This window comes from Corvus hawaiiensis, chromosome 6 (assembly GCF_020740725.1).
Source record: "Corvus hawaiiensis isolate bCorHaw1 chromosome 6, bCorHaw1.pri.cur, whole genome shotgun sequence".
NCBI classification, from domain to species: Eukaryota; Metazoa; Chordata; class Aves; order Passeriformes; family Corvidae; genus Corvus; species Corvus hawaiiensis.
The window spans coordinates 63,307,708-63,323,565 of record NC_063218.1 but is presented as its reverse complement, the minus strand read 5'-3'; the positions used below and the strand labels follow the sequence as shown (position 1 = coordinate 63,323,565).

The following is a 15,858-nucleotide window of genomic DNA, read 5'->3' as shown; positions in this document are numbered from 1 at the left end:
AGTGCTTAATTTTTATTTTAATTTGATTAGACACAAGCCCTTTAACATCAGCCCATGTAACATCAGCAACAGCAGCAATGGAAATAATTTTTAAAGGCTCTCCATCAGCTGTTGGGAAATTCTCCTTTACAGCCAGCTTTTTCACTGATTTGAAATATCATTTAGTGCAAGTGATGTGTCCTTTCTGCCTCAATTTTTGATCTGCACAGAGATGAATGAACAAGTTTCAAGCGTTGATTCCTTACTGCTTGAAAGAAGTTTGAGCTTCTTGATGAAGAAAATAAAACTTACAATCAGGATTATTATTCACACTAGAGTATAGCAGAAGTAGTGATCGTAAAATAGCTTCTATTCACTGAGATGCCCAGAAAAATTGAGCTAAAAAAGCCTTTCAGATTAATTTCAGACCATAACCTCTGCGTGTGTGGTGGGTGCTCAGTACCTTGAAGAATGCCAGGATGAGTTACATGCACAACTGCTGTGGGGCCCAGGGTTGCGGGGCAGTAACTGCCTTTGTAGCAGCCATGTAATAACACTGCAGAGGAAAAAAAGAATTAGGCACTTGCATGCCTTAGTATTATTTACTGGGCTTATAATATTGTGAACTTCCATGGGGTAGGAAAGACCACAATTGGTAGGAAAGCCCATGATTTGGAGGATGCAGCAGGAGACACCTGAATGACAAGTGGTCCAAATTCTTATTAATTATTCAGCAGCTATGCTGAATAAAAGAAAAGAACTAGGTTCTTTTCTGGGTGCCTCAAGCTCATCACCAAAAAATGCCCAAAGCTAATCAAAAGCAGTAGCATTTTGAAACGATTGAGAAGACTCAATCCCTCACTCCTGGTGAGGTTGTTATGCAAGACCCTGATCATTCAAACTCACACTGATCTATGTCTTTAACTCCAGCTAAATACGCCTTAAGCTGCACATGATAATAAGTGCAAGACATCATCCTACAAGCCTCTGTATTTTTGCATGGCCTTGCCTATGTGCTCAACCTCACTTAGCTAAGATTGCTCATGAAGAGAAGTTATTTGTGTGAGTGTTTGCAGGGGGGAGATGCAAGTGTAGGCACAAAAGGATGAAAGCAAACAAGTAGCAAAATATAAAAACAGTATGTGGAAGCTGACAGAAGCTTTGTTGTTTCAGAGAAGATGATGGGGAGGTGGGCCTGTGTCTTGTTTAATTGTCATTTAATGTCCTGTGGGGGAAAGAAAACTATTTTTCCTTTATGAAATTACCAGTTTTCTCTTTTGAAATCTGCGGAAATTCCTTCGATGATCAGTTTGGATGTACAGCAGAAAAGTCGGCAGCAATCCCTTTAAACATCTCTGAGATGCAAATAGAGTGGAAAACCCCCAAATGTGTGTGTCTGCTTCTTTCCATCTCTCCTGGCGCACTCGCTGAGCGAGCTCCCTGGGAGGCGCCCACGTGGAAAAAATCCATGCGCAGACCAGAAGAAAATATCTATTTGAAGCTTAAATCAGGCGATGCAGTTTTACTGCACACAGGGGCTTTTCCCCCCCAGTCCCTTTGTAAGTGGGGACGAATAGGAGCTGGAGAGCCCCCCCGGCAGCGGCTCCCCCGAGGCGAGGCAGCCGCATCCCAAGGGCCAGGCTCCATCTAGTGACACAGCCGGGGATGGCCGGGCGGGATCCAGCCCGGAGCCGCGGTACCTGGCCGGACCGGGCTCTGCAGGGCCGGACCGGGCTGTACCAGCGCCATGTGCCTCGTCGGCTGTCCGGAACCGGGAGCGGCCGTCCCGCTCCCCTGGCGCTCGGCCCCTGCCGGAGAGGCGAGCCCAGGTTCAGGCAGCAGCTCTTTGATTTCTGAAAGGGGAAATGAAATATAGGACGGGCAAGGGCGAAGGCAGGGGCTGAGCCGCGGCGGGGAGCGGGGCAGCCTCCTGCCTCTGGGTGGGCTGGGTACACACACGCCCACCCCCGGGCCCCGTCCCGGCGCCACATCGGGGCTGCGGGACGTGCAGTGCTCCGGGACCGCGGCCGGAGCGGAAAGCTCGGAGGTGCGGATGCGGAGGAAGCGACTTCAGGGTGTCCCCTGCGAAATGATGTCACCCGCTCAATATTTTCGGGGGGAGTGACCGATCCGGCTATGAAATGGGCTCTATATCGGATGCGGCCGGATCGATGGGGCTGATAACGGCGAGCTATAAAAGGCCGGGGGGCGGCTGCGGCCGCGCTACAGCCCCGAGGCGCCGCGCCGGGATGGGGCCGCGCCCCGCCGCGCTGGCGCTGCTCGGTCTGGCGGCCGCCGCCGCCTCCGCGCTGCCGCTGCCCGACGCCGGCCCGCACCTCAACTACGGCTGGGGAGAGCCCATCCGGCTGCGGCACCTCTACACCGCCAGCAAGCACGGGCTCTTCAGCTGCTTCCTGCGCATCGGCGCCGACGGGCGGGTGGACGCGGCCGGCAGCCAGAGCCCGCAGAGTGAGTGGCGGCGGCGGGGAGCGGGCATGGGGCAGGGCCGGGGCCGCGGGGTGACAGCGCTGTCCCCTCTCTCTCTCTCTCTCTGCCCGCAGGTCTGCTGGAGATCCGCGCCGTGGCCGTGCGCACCGTGGCCATCAAGGGCGTGCAGAGCTCCCGGTACCTGTGCATGGACGAGGCGGGGAGGCTGCACGGGCAGGTGAGCACCCGCGCTGCTTTCCCCGGGGGGAATTTCCACCCTGGAACAGCGGCCGAAGAGCCGGCGTGTTCTGCTAATAATGGGGTAACAAAGCTTTCAGGTGTCCGCCACCCTCCCTCCCTCTCCCTCCCCCGCCTGTTCCCCGTAGGACCTGCGGTTCTTGTCACCGTCGCTGGGGGGATTATTAGAAGGCAGAAAGGAAACGTCGTTTAGAAAGTAAATTATGTTGTGCGTGTCTCCTGCCAAAATATACCCAAAGTACAGCCCAGGGCAAAATTGCATTTAGGTTTAAAATTCTCATCAGAGGGAGACCGTGATTCTGCTGCAGAAATACATTAAGCCCTGCCATAGAATGTGAATAATTTCTCACCGTTCAGGTCAGGTACTCTGGAAAAAAAATCCAACAAAACATTTAAAAAGGGATTGCTCCTTTGGAGAAGAGCTGCAGCCAGCTGGCTGCCAGGCATACAACTCCCAGGAACATGGGGTTGCCATCTCTTAGGAAGTTGCAAACAGAAAAAGGATGTTGAGGGGAAAGGATGCTTCTCCACTGTCCCACTTCTGCGCTGCTGTAACAGGACACCTGCGGGACTCTGAGAGGTTGGGCAGTTAAGTGCCCCACTGGTGCCACTTGGTTAGGTCATGCTTTTTCACTAGGTACAGCAACTAGTCACTAGTTAAGGCATGTGGATACATTATTTACTCTAGAATTTGACAGGTACAGTTCAGATTCAGTCTGTACAGAAGCCTGAGCTTCACAGAGCAATGGCTTTTCATGATGCCACAGTAAAGATACAGCTTGATCCTTTTTTGATTACTCCAGCCAAATTTCTGCTGATTTCAGTGAGGAATGGACTTGGCCCATCCTCAAAACTCTCAGTATCTTTAATAAGAGCAACACTGATGTTCCTGAATGCAGATATAATATAGAATTAAGCCTTTCTTTCCGAATTTCCTTGCTTTTCTGGGCTCAAATCACTCAATGCTGTGATGAGGTGCACAGGTTCAGATGATACGGTAGTTATTAGCTTAGTATTTTAATGTATATCCAAATCATATTCAGCTCCCATTGGAGCTACCAGCTGAACTTTAGCAATCACAGAATTTTAAAATGGCTTTCCTATAACAGCATTTTGAAGGCATACACGTTGACTGAAGCTGCATTTGTTGGTGTAGAGTATCCGATGCAGGCTGGGGGTTTCTTTTCTGAAAACACAGCAGCATGTAGCCGTGCTGTCACATCTCCATGTTGTGGACACCTGCTGTCACGTCTGTGCTCACAGCCCAGCCAGGCAGCTCTGCAGGTAATCTTTACCTTATCAGCACTGCGCTCAGGAGTGGAAGAACAAAAGGGCAAACACGGTGTCTGGGGGCTGAACCTGTACTCCGGCAACATGGCCTGTTTTGACACTGGAAAAATGATGACTAGGGTTGGTTTCTGAATGCGCTGTGTGCTGTAGTCAGTAGTTTAAGGGAAATGCTGAATATACTGACATACTGTGATTCCTCCTGTGAAAAAAAACTAATCTGGAAATACTTAAAAAGTCTGATTGGTACTTGTTTAAAAAAACACACGAGAGACCATCCCAATGAAGTGAAGAGGGAAAGGTATAGCTGAGATGCAGGGTATCAATCGATTGACTGATATCAATCAATATCTGTTGTTTGTAGTGTGCACTTCTTGAGCAAGAACCTCTTTTATTTCATCATCCTTTTCAGTGAGGCTGAGCACTCATAAAGACAGCTAACAATCCAGTCTCAATTTTTTGTCATATACACGTATTTTTCTGACATATAATGTGTGTGTGTAAGCATAAATACTGCACCATTTTATTTGAAGAAACATCTTTTTTTAAAATTACTTTATTAATTTAAAACATGCCTTTAAAAGACAATCAAATGCATGCCCTTAATTTTACTCCATGTTACTGAGGCTGTTTGAGAAAGGCCCAAAAGTATTAAATATGCTCTCTGTTCAAACAGGCGGAACATTCCTGTGAGGACATTTCTGTCTCTGCAGACTGAGACATAATCAGCAATTCTCTTTTATTGACCACAGGTTCAATCACCTGCAGTGGCTAAGACTGAAATAGCACCAGACCTGTAAGAAATGCAATGCTGGTGTAACAATCTGGAGAGGTCTGACCTGCTGATATGAGTCTAATATACAAATATAATATATCATTTATAGATACATATATTTATAAGATATTAAAGATATATAATATCTGTACAGGCCATTGCAAATATAATCCTACAAATTCATACCTAAGAAAATACATTCTTCTGTACAAAATCCTAACTTGTGCTGGTATTAGTTTGACAGTTCTCATGTTAACATGAAAATGACACTTTGTAAAAGGGTCTTTTGCAATTTCAGTAAATTTTGAGTGGAAAATAGGAGAAATTACCTTTTAGCATTGTTTTACTGATTGGCCACATTGCCTTTCTACAGAGCTGATCCTGAAGCCCTTGCACAGGCAAATCTCTAACAGAGCAGGAGTTCTATACTTGGATTAGGACTCATGACTGCAATTAAGTACCGTCAGCAATTAAGGACAATTCCATCTAATTCAGCACTGGCATCTAAGATTCTTCTTCCCCAGTGCTCAGGACAGGATAAGTGTGGTGGCTGTGGAGAAGCACATCCCAGGCTTCAAAGCTTATTTAAAGTGATGGACCTGGAAAGAACTTCAGGGGTTCTGGAAGAGAAGATATAATACAGAATACAGAATACAGAATATAGAATATAGAATATAGAATACAGAATATAGAATAGAATAGGCGATTGGGAGAAGGCAGGAGGACACCCCCACTGAGGGAGAAGGACTTGTCCCATTGAAGGTTTGCATTGTGGTTGACTACAACCAGCCTGGTGGGTATATTTGTAACTCTCGCTATTCCTTGCTGTTCAGCTCAGGTATTCCACTGAAGACTGTTCCTTTGAGGAGGAGATTCGCCCAGATGGCTACAACGTGTATAAATCAAAAAAACACGGGATATCAGTGTCTTTGAGCAGTGCCAAACAAAGACAGCAGTTCAAGGGGAAAGATTTTCTTCCCCTGTCTCACTTCTTGCCCATGATCAACACCGTGCCCGTGGAGTCAGCGGACTTTGGTGAATACGGTGATTACAGCCAGGCCTTTGAGCCAGAGGTGTTCTCCTCGCCCCTGGAGACGGACAGTATGGATCCCTTTGGCATCACCTCCAAACTGTCCCCAGTGAAGAGCCCCAGCTTCCAGAAGTGACTGTGCTCAGCATGTGTTTTTACAGGAGTATTGCAGAGTACTGCAGGGTTTTTAGCTTTTCAGGTAGTGATATTTGGGAACTTTTTTGTGTATTTGAGTATGGAGCCAGCCTCACCCTTGTTGTACCTGTAAGAGATGAGTGCCAAGAGGCTGTTCTATAGTCTAAAGAATTGCCTATCCATAGTTTTGTTTGGAAAAGGAGGATTAAATATGAAAAATTTCGCAGCTTTATCAGAGTTGCTCCAGAGGTGGTGATAAAGTTTTTCTACATAATTTTTCTACACCAGCTTCCACATATATTCACCTCTTATATCTGCTCATATGAGCAAATGCAGAAAACCTTTTCCTCTTCAGAGACCTTAAACCCAAAACATTTGGACCAAAACTAGATGAAGGAAAACATCCCAGCAGATGTAACTAGAGTTAATGCTGCTTCTTAAAAGGCTGCTAACAACATTCTGGGGAAAACTTTCTATTGAAAGCATACTACTGAAAAAAAACAAATCCTGCTTGTATATTGTGCTTTTTCTTCCCTTAGAAAATAAGGGAAGAAAGGGAAAAATTTCTCCCTTCCCTTATTTCTAAAGAGTACTTTGGGAAACTTGATCGTTGATTTCTTTTGTAGACTAAATTATGTTCTCTGTGGCATCAGAATCATGCAGCAGAGAGTTCTCATCAGAATTAGTGAGAATTCATTGTGTGGTTGGAAGAGTGCACAGGGCTAGAATTGATGTTCATCAGGTAGGGAATGAGCAGCTCAAATGAGTGTTTAAATGAAGATTCTGTTGTATATAAGCATGTATATGTCGTTAGCAAATGGAGAAAACCACTGAAAACGGATGTATAGGTCAAATCAGTTGCAAAATAGGTTTTCGTGTTTAACCTTTAACCACCAGGAATTCTTTCAAGTCACTTCCAGGCTTGATTCAGCATCCATGGGAATCAGTGGAGAGATGGTTTAGTGAGTTAAAAGCTGCAGAACTGGGTCAGGATTCTCCTTGCAGGAAGGGATTGTGAGTGCCTCTGGACAAGGCACCTGATGTCTTCAGTTCTGTTCTCCCTTTGAAAAGAGTCAATGAAGGAATAACCAAGGTGAAGCCAAAGGAAAAAAAAAAAGGATAGTTCAGGGATTCTACTTGTTTCCAAAGGTTCATTTATAATAGAGATTCCTGTACAAAAAAAAAAAAACTCTACTGGAAATACCGGTGTTCTTCTGACCTAGCACTTCATTGCCAATGCAATATTTATAATTAATTTATTGAATACATACACCTGTTTATTTTGTTACTGTTATTTATGCTCAAAATTCTATTTATATACTCCTGAAGGTGGGTTTTTTTAGTTGTAACAAATCTTGTGGAGTTTCGTAATCACGGAATTTTAGCCAACGGTAGTTTTTTAAATTTCTGTGCATTATCAGTAGTGTAATGTGTACATTTGCAATAAAAGAGAAAATCATCTTCAACACCAAAATCTGCTTGACTCTTTTGTCCCTCCCTAAGTGCCATGTCCACACATCTTTTAAATACCTCCAGAGATGGTGATTCAACCACTTCCCTGGGCAGCTTCCTGACAAAAAAATCCTGTGGGTAGAAGGCTGCTCCCATTTAAAAATGGGAACCATTCTAGCCAGTGCTGCCAGGGAGAAAAGTGGTGAGTTCTGCCTGAAAAAGATGTCAGTTTCTGGCAGGAAAAGAGTCTGAATGCTTCCATTTGGAAATGCTGTGAGTCACAGGAACAGCAGATTTCTTGGCTGGCAAGCGTCTCTCATGGTGTTTTCCCATTCTCTTTTGTGCTGAGCCACTGCCGCACATCCGGAGGGTTCCCACTCCTTATGTGCTGGAAGAGGTAGTTCTGATTTTCAGGTTGTTTTATTCCAAAATCTTTCCGATTTCAGGGGGTTTCATTTCCAGTTTTGATCAGTCACTGTATTTTCTTTGAATGCCTTTCAAGACCTGTTTTTTTTTTTTTTAAAAACCCAAATCAGAAAACAAAATAAAATACTAATGAACTTCTAAAGTTCAGTCAAAAAAACTTCCACTTTTTCTTTTCTGCTAAAAAGTTGCACAGATTTGACAGGAAACGTGGCAAATAATGGAGTTAGGAGAGTACACAGTTTAACTGCACCAGTGAGGGATTTTTTTAAGTGGGTGTAACAGTGTGAATATTTCTCAAGGGTGCAAAGATGGGCAACCTTATGTTTGGGAACAGCATCTGGAGCTCTCTCGTGACCCTACTTGCTGACACCTTTGGATTACCATCTTCCACCGGCAGCACGATGATTTTTCCTGCAACAGCATGGTTAGAGGTTGGTTCAATATTTATTCAGACAGAGGGAAGAATGCCAGGAGCTAAATTAACCCACACCGCTTCCTGGAGCACTTTAGTTTTCCTTGGAGTTTTCCCATCCCAGCTTTGACCAAACCTGGCTGTTTTGCTTATAAAATCTGACAAGATCTCGGCTGGAGGTGGGAGGATTGCTGGGAAATGCTTCCCCTGCCCTGCGACACCTGACTCGGTCAGGAACTGGGTGTGCAAAACCTCCAAAAAACACCCCTGCCTTTGGTTCTGTGGGAATGTAAACAGCACCACCACCCCTCACCACACACGTCCCCTGTCCCCTGTCCATCAGAGCTCCTCAAAGACAGTAGGACAATGGCAGTGCTTTCATTTGCAACAGCACATTTTACAGCCCTAAAAGGTTTTTAAAGCTCAGGTGTCAAATGTCTCCTTGTGAAGTCTCAGTTGGAAGCTGTGATGTGCAAATACGACTTGTTAAAGGAGTGGGGAGGCCGTAGGAAAGGAGATACTGAGCGTCTTCATTTCCACTTGGAGGAAGTGTAAAAACCTATAAATCAATTCAAGAGTCATAATGTCCACTTTACCTCTGCTCAAATCACTGAAACCCTGTTGGTGGAAAATTTGGGGGCCACTCTTTCTACTCTGCCACTGTACTTTGCATATGAATGGAGAACAACACGATAAATTAAACTTCCCTTTTTTCCTCAAAAAATATAAGTGTTCCGACACCAGGCTGGCAGAAGAGCGTGACGTACCCAGAGCCACATTTTCATGAAGTATCCGGAAAGTAATAGCATAATGTATACAAGTATACATGCTTGTAAAAAAGTATAAATGTTTCCTTTGACCAGTGTTGATCTGTAACAACTCGTAAGTGTTCTAACAGAGCAGCCTACAACGGCACACTACAGCTGGGGTGGGTATTTACACCAAAAATATTTGTGTTTTAGAATCACAGAATGGTTTGGGTGGGAAGGGACCGTAAAGATCATCTAATTCCAGGGCCAGGGACACCTTCCAACAGACCAGGTTGTTCAAAGCTACATCCAGCCTGGCCTTGGGCACTCCCAGGGATGGGGCAGCCACAGCTTCTCTGGGCACCCCACCCTCACAGGGAAAACTCGCGGGCATATGCACCAGAAATACACTTCTTAAAAGCCACAGACGCCAGTATCATATGAGAGAGATGTGCAAACTCCATCATTCCATGCCCAGCGACAGGACCCGAGGGAATGGCCTGGAGCTGTGTCAGGGCAGGTTTAGGCTGGATGTCGGGAAAAGGTTCCTCACCCAGAGGGTGGTCGGGCACTGGAACAGGCTCCGCAGGGCACTGGCCACAGCACCAAGGCTGGCAGAGCTCAGGGAGCGTCTGGACAGCGCTTTGAGGCACGGGGTGGGATTTTCGGGACACGGGGTGGGATTTTCGGGACACCGGGTGGGATTTTCGGGACACCGACGTCTCCCTATGGATGTCCCGGCCCGGGATCTGTGGCGGCGCTCGGGCGCCCCCTGGTGGCCGCACGCCGCCACAGCGCGTGGGCGTGGCTTAGCCCGCGAGGGGCGGGGTTTGCGCTCGCGCCCCACGCCCCCTCCCGCGCGCCGTCCGTTCCCGGCGTGCCCCGCGCCGCCATGGCCGACCTGTTCGAGGGGATCGTGATGGCCGAGCAGAGGTGAGGGCAGACAGGGAGCCTGCAGCGGGCCCCGGCGCCCGAGAGGGGCTCCTCGGCAGCGCGGGGCTCCCCTGGGCCTGTGCTTCCCAGTGGGAGCCGTCAAGGGAGCGTGAGGGTGGTGAGCCTGAGGAGGGCGCGGAAAATTCGCCTCTGCGCGTTCTGACGGAGCGACCAGCGCGAAACGGGCTGAAGCTGAGTCGGGGGAGGTTTAGGTTGGATATCAGGGAAATCAGGTATCTTCATCCAGTCTGGATGTCATCCATCCTGCTGGAACAGGCTCCCAAGGGAATCGGTCTCAGCACAGAGTGGGACCGAGCCCGGCAGGCTGGATCGATGGGCCGAGACCGGCGGTGTGAGGGTCAGCAAGGCCGAGTGCCGGGTCCGGCCCTTGGGTCACCACAACTCCCTCCAGGATAGAGGGAGAGTTCCTGGAAAGCATCCCAGAGGGAAAGGGCCTGGGGGTGGTGGCCAAGAGCTGCTGAACACGAGCCCAGGTGTGCCCAGGTGGCCAAGAAGGACATTGGCATCCTGGCCTGGGTCAGCAACAGTGCGGCCAGCAGGACCAGGGCAGTGACTGTCCCCCTGTTTTGGGCATCGCTGAGGCCCCACCTCGAATCGTGGGCTCAGTTTTGGGTCCCTCACTACAAGAAAGACTTCGAGGTGCTGGAGCGTGTCCAGAGAAGGGAACTGAGCTGGAGCAGGCTCTGGAACACAAGTCTGAGGAGAAGCGGCTGAGGGAGATGGGGGGGCTCAGCCTGGAGAGAAGGAGGCTCGGGGAGGACATTCCCTCTTTGCACAGCTCCCTGACAGGAGCCCCCGATGTGGGGGTCAGACTTTTCTCCCAGGTAACAAGGGACAGGACAAAAGGAAGTGGCCTTGAGCTGCACCAGAGGAGGTTTAAGTTGGACATAAGGACGAATTTCTCCATGGGAAAGGTTTCCAGGCCTTGGAAGGGGCTGCCCAGGGAGCTGCTGGAGTTACCATTTCTGGAGGTGTCCAAGGAACAAATTGTAGCACACAGGGCTTTGGTCTGGTTGATAGGGTGGTGATCATTTAAAGGTTGGACTGGATGATCTCAGAGGTCTTTCCCAACCAAAATGAGCCTGTGATTCTGGAATCTAACTAAGTGTTATGTGGTATTTCTGAGCTTTGGAGGTGATGCACGTTTCTGTTCCGTGGAGGTGCTCGTGTGTGGCGTGAGCTCAGCATGAGAGTAACAGAGCTGTGATTCTGTGTTCCCAGGTTCCACGGGGAGGGCTACCAGGAGGGCTTTGCAGAGGGCAGCCGCGCTGGAATGGCTGAGGGAAGGAGGTATGGAGCACTCCATGGAGCCCGGATTGGCTCAGAGGTAAATGGGGAAATGCTTCAGGGTTGGAATCTTCTTGTCATTAGAAAATGACAGGCACACAGAAACTTCCAGGCCAGGCCTGGTGCACAGGCAGGCTGAGGCCTGCTGTGTTTCACTGTGTCCAGGAGGAGCCATAAAACTGCTTTAAAGGTGCTGTTTGGATCTGGAGAATTCAGTAAATGTGCTTGTGTTTTTTGAGCTTATGTGCTGTATGAAGCTTTGGTAATTTTTTTTCCCCAAATTTATGGCTAAGGGCCCCTCCCCCACCATCTCCTGTGGCTCAGCATAGGGAAAGGCATGGAATCTGGAGACACAAAGAGGCAGTTCTGTGTGTCTCGTGCACTCTTTGTTAGTTCTAATTCTGTGAAGGTTTGTAGCACTGTTCCTCTTCAGCACACAGAGCCAGTTCTGTGTGCTGGCACACCTGGACCAATAACCATTCCTAGGAATTCAGGGGCTGGAGAGGGGTGGGGAGGCACCTCAACTTGTCCCATACATCTGGCTCCAGTTGGTCATAGCTCCAGGATGAGAATGCCAAAAGCAGCCTCCAAAGCTGGATGCTTTTGTACAAAATGGTCCTGGGCAGACCATAGGAGAGAGGTGCTCTGATTAGAAACATGTATGTGTATCCGGAGTTTAGTGACCTGAAGAGTGAGATACAGTGTGGGGCTTCATTTTTGTGTGTCTGTCTATGCTGTGTGTTGTCTGGGGTTTCTTCTTTCCCTCATGACAGACACTCTTTTAAATTCACTTCTAGATCGGCTGCTACCTTGGCTTTGCACTGACGTGGCACTGCCTGCTCCAGAAGCACACAGATGAAAAGAACAGGTGAGGTTAAAAAGGCTAAAAGTCATTTTGCTGTGACTTTAATTCTGCATATCTTTCTTTTTCTGTCCTGTTTTGATTAATCTGTCAGAATTGCCTTTTTGGTTGCATTTCTTTATTTTCCCCCGTCATCTAATCAGTATTTTTGTTGATTCTTGAATATTTCTTAGCTTTGGGCTGGTAAGTTGGAAGGGAAACCTTAACTTAGTCAGTTATGCTTAATTCCCAATTTGGAATAATTCCTAGTTTGGATTTCTTAAATATGTCTGGAATGAGCAATGAGCTAAATGGGAGAAGTTGAATTAAAGAAGGATGGAGGGCTGGGTTTTATGCTCTGGATTATTATATATCAGTATAATTTTCATATCAGTGGATTGAAAAAACTCCTGTGTGAGGATCATTGGGTTTTGTTTTGACTTTTTTTTTTTCCCCCCTAGCAAAAAGATGAGGGCTCTGGATTCATTAATAGGGATGATTCAGAAATTCCCATATGAAGACCCCACTTATGATAAGCTGCAAGAAGATCTGGAAAAAATCAGAGGAAAATTTAAACAGGTTTGTAGGATTAAGTGGCTATTTTAGCACACAAATTCATTCTTGAAGATGTTTATGTTCTAAAGCCACACCAAAACACAGTATTTGTGTGGAGCAGTTATTGTTCCCCTTCTGCAATCGTAACAAAATACTGGAAGTGAAATAAATAAACTGAAAATCCTTGATAGCTGAAAATTCCTCAACCAATAACAAACGCAAAAAAAAAAAGGGAAAAATATTATTTGAAAGGCAAATTGGAAATAATCTTTGACAATTTGAATTACAAACCAAAAGAAGAGAAATAGAGCAGTTGGGAGCTTTGTTGAACATTCTTCTTGGACAACAGAGCCTTTGAAACACTTCTGTGTATTCTTTTTTAGGTTTGTTCAATGCTAAATATTCAGTCTGATTTTAGAATTGGTACTGAGAGATCTTCACTAACATTTTGAATGCAACAGATGAAGATAAATATGGATGACCAAAGGAAAAAAGCGTTAAAAGAACAGAACTGGAAAAATGTTTATCTACTTTTGTATTAAAAAAAAAAATCAAAATAGTGAAGAGATGTTAGATGTTAAAGGGGGAAATCACTGGACTTGCAATGTAATTTACCATTTATTATCTCCAAGTTTTATTTAGGATATTACACACACTAGTGTGTAAATATGTTAAATAGAAATACTTGTTTTAATTCTTTGCTAGTCTTTTACTGGTAATTCCTCAAAAGGAAAACAAGTGTTTGCACGGTTTCCTTGTTTTAAGGATGGTTGTTACTTAAAAATCTGTGTATGCAGATCATTCACTTTACACAATGTGTAGGTGCTGTAGGGGAAGGAAAATAAAATCAATTCCCTGCAGCCTTTGAAGCAGGAAACATTTTTGTGGGCAGAGGATGGAATGGCAAAGGAGGTCAGAATGCAAAGGAGAAGGATGAAGATGCCTGCTCAGAACATGGAATTTGCACCTGGATTTTCCAATAGTTTTGCAGACTGAGGAGGGGGAAGGGAGCAAACTCCACAAAAAATAACCCCCAAAAGTTACCGGTTTAAATGGTGGGTGAGATAAACATGACTGCCAGAAGAGCTGTGGTTCTCACTGACTGTATTTGTTGGTACCTCTTATCACAGACCAGCTTTTTATTTGCCAGCCTTGAAAAGTGACCTCTTCAGTCTCATTCCAGATCAATGGATGCTGCCAGCTGCATGTATTTCACTGTGTTAGTTGGAGAGAAATACCTGGAACAGGCTTAGCTTGGGCTGCTGGATGTCTCTGCATTCCAGTTCTGTAAGGAATTCCAGCAGAATTCTTTCGCCAACTGTACCCTGTGTGTGTCTGGCTCTGCCTGCGTGGCACAGTGCAGCCTCCTGAAGACAGGTTTGAGGATTTTTGTTTGTTTCATTGTCTTACACGTGAGGTTTGATGCACACAGGCAGTGTCAGAGCCATCTAGTGGATGTGTAGGACTGTAAGAGCTCACAAAGATTTGTGTGGTGAAGCTGTTAAAACAGTACAGAATGTCCACAGTCATGATAATTCTAATTATGTGGAGAACTTCTTTGACATGAAGTAACACTGAGCTAGGATTCATTTGTACTTGTTCCCTCGTTTGCAAAAATGCCTGTAAAAGCAAGGGCAGGGTTGTGAGAGCTCCAGGTGGAGCATTTGTTTGATAGAAGTGTGTGATACGTGAGCGACAGTCCAAGGTGCTGCTCCAGAGATTGTGTCAAACACAGTTATTTTTGTTCAGCTCAGGAGAGGAGGGGTCTTTGGCAGTCAAGTGGTGACTGTTACTTGGAAAATTGGTTTGGTGGCTAATTTTCTTGTATTGCTTTAGTTTTATTTTTAATAAAATAATATTATAATAAGTTATTATATAAATACATGTGTGTATGTACACACTTAACCATAAGTATTGTATCAACCAGGATTTCCAGCTGGGATGTACCAAGTTTAGGATTATCTCTTAGGTCTTTAATTCAATTTCATCTGTGTTTACACACTGATGGAGTCTCTTCTTCCATGAGTCTGTATTTTTCTGAATATCTGCTGCTTCGCACTTTGTGTGGGCCTGATTTGGTTTATTAAATGAGGTACAGTTCAAAATTATTTTGGATGTGCAGTTGTGTCAATTATCATTTTCTGCAGTGAGTTGTGGGGGTTTCTGTGACGTTCAGGGCTGTGGCAGTGGAACATTCCCTGCATTCTGTAGAGGTGTTTTTATGCCTGATTTACCGCTAAGGAGGTTAAAGCCCAGGTTACATCAAAAATATTCATTTGTCTTAGGCTGGGTCACAAAGATATGAAAAAATATGCAACCTTGTACATTATGATATTGGTTATTAATAAAGCAGGACATAGAGATTGTTGCTTGATGCTGATTGTCCAAGAAGTTTTAAATCTTGCAGAAGTAAGACTTAAAAATATATCTGTGTATTCATTCGCCACCCCTACTTATAGCTCAGTAGTTAGGGAGGAATGTTTGAAACATTTCTCTTACCAATTTCTGACTTGCCTGGACTGTGTTCTAGCTTGTTTTGTCTCTTCATCTCTCAGCTGAGCCTGTGGAATATGGAATTTTATTAAAAGGTGGATACACAGCTCATTACTTCTAGGCTGCTAAAGTCATTGCAATCCAGAATACTTGTAATTTTCCTTTCTGCAGTGTGTTATGAGTACAAGAAACAGTGAATTTTGAGGCATCAGCAGAGAGAGGTAAACTTTGAATACCATTTGGTAAAGTTCCCAGGCACAGTTCTTGTTCTGTCTTCATTAAGCAACTTCCTTTCTATTTCCTGTCAGCTGTATCAAAGGTGATCAATTCCAGCTTTGAATTAATACCTGTAATCAACAGAAATGGGTGAAATAAATCAGAAAAAAACATAATCTGGGTGTGCAATTGTTTGCTTCAAAACCAACCCTGTAGAGGCACTCTGGCTCATTTGAATCCTGTTGTGTTTTTTCTGAAACAGGGTTGTGATAATTTACAGGTGAGATGAAACTAGCAGTTTGAATTTTCTGGTAAATCAGTTTCAAAGTTTACATAGGTTTTGGTTTTTGAAGAGATGCAAGAGAGAGTTTGAGCCTGCCCTGTATTTATGAATGCTCATTTACACTTTGGTTGGAAATACAACTTCCTGCATTGGAATAAAGGGAGACCCATCTGTCAAAAGTCTGCCTGCACCTAATACTCCACAGTGCTTTAGAGTAAGAACTTAATATTTCTGGTACTGTTATAATTCTTTCTACTCTTGGTGCTACTCAGTGTGAATGGAAGTGCCTTTTGAATAGT

At 45.4% G+C, this 15,858-nt stretch overlaps 2 protein-coding genes across 2 annotated transcripts; both read left to right on the top strand.

Moving 5' to 3' along the window:
* Positions 1 to 2,228: 2,228 nt before the first annotated feature.
* Positions 2,229 to 7,357, top strand: FGF19 (fibroblast growth factor 19). Its single transcript, XM_048307285.1, has 3 exons — positions 2,229 to 2,448; positions 2,541 to 2,644; positions 5,560 to 7,357. Exons 1-3 carry the CDS (start codon positions 2,229 to 2,231, stop codon positions 5,890 to 5,892), a joined length of 657 nt encoding a protein of 218 aa, XP_048163242.1. The 3' UTR covers positions 5,893 to 7,357.
* Positions 7,358 to 9,791: 2,434 nt separating this feature from the next.
* Positions 9,792 to 15,452, top strand: LTO1 (LTO1 maturation factor of ABCE1). The gene is made up of 5 exons (XM_048306032.1): positions 9,792 to 9,863; positions 11,106 to 11,211; positions 11,969 to 12,039; positions 12,474 to 12,591; positions 12,951 to 15,452. Exons 1-5 carry the CDS (start codon positions 9,823 to 9,825, stop codon positions 13,017 to 13,019), a joined length of 405 nt encoding a protein of 134 aa, XP_048161989.1. The 5' UTR covers positions 9,792 to 9,822; the 3' UTR covers positions 13,020 to 15,452.
* The last annotated feature ends 406 nt before the right edge of the window (positions 15,453 to 15,858 follow it).

Bases quoted from the DNA above. Each gene is read 5' to 3' on its own strand.
- FGF19 (XM_048307285.1), top strand. From the start codon at position 2,229: ATGGGGCCGCGCCCCGCCGCGCTGGCGCTGCTCGGTCTGGCGGCCGCC. The intron at 2,449-2,540 runs GTGAGTGGCGGC...CTCTGCCCGCAG, and splicing joins CGGCAGCCAGAGCCCGCAGA to GTCTGCTGGAGATCCGCGCC. The intron at 2,645-5,559 runs GTGAGCACCCGC...CTTGCTGTTCAG, and splicing joins CGGGGAGGCTGCACGGGCAG to CTCAGGTATTCCACTGAAGA.
- LTO1 (XM_048306032.1), top strand. From the start codon at position 9,823: ATGGCCGACCTGTTCGAGGGGATCGTGATGGCCGAGCAGAG. The intron at 11,212-11,968 runs GTAAATGGGGAA...ATTCACTTCTAG, and splicing joins GAGCCCGGATTGGCTCAGAG to ATCGGCTGCTACCTTGGCTT. The intron at 12,592-12,950 runs GTTTGTAGGATT...ATTCTTTTTTAG, and splicing joins TCAGAGGAAAATTTAAACAG to GTTTGTTCAATGCTAAATAT.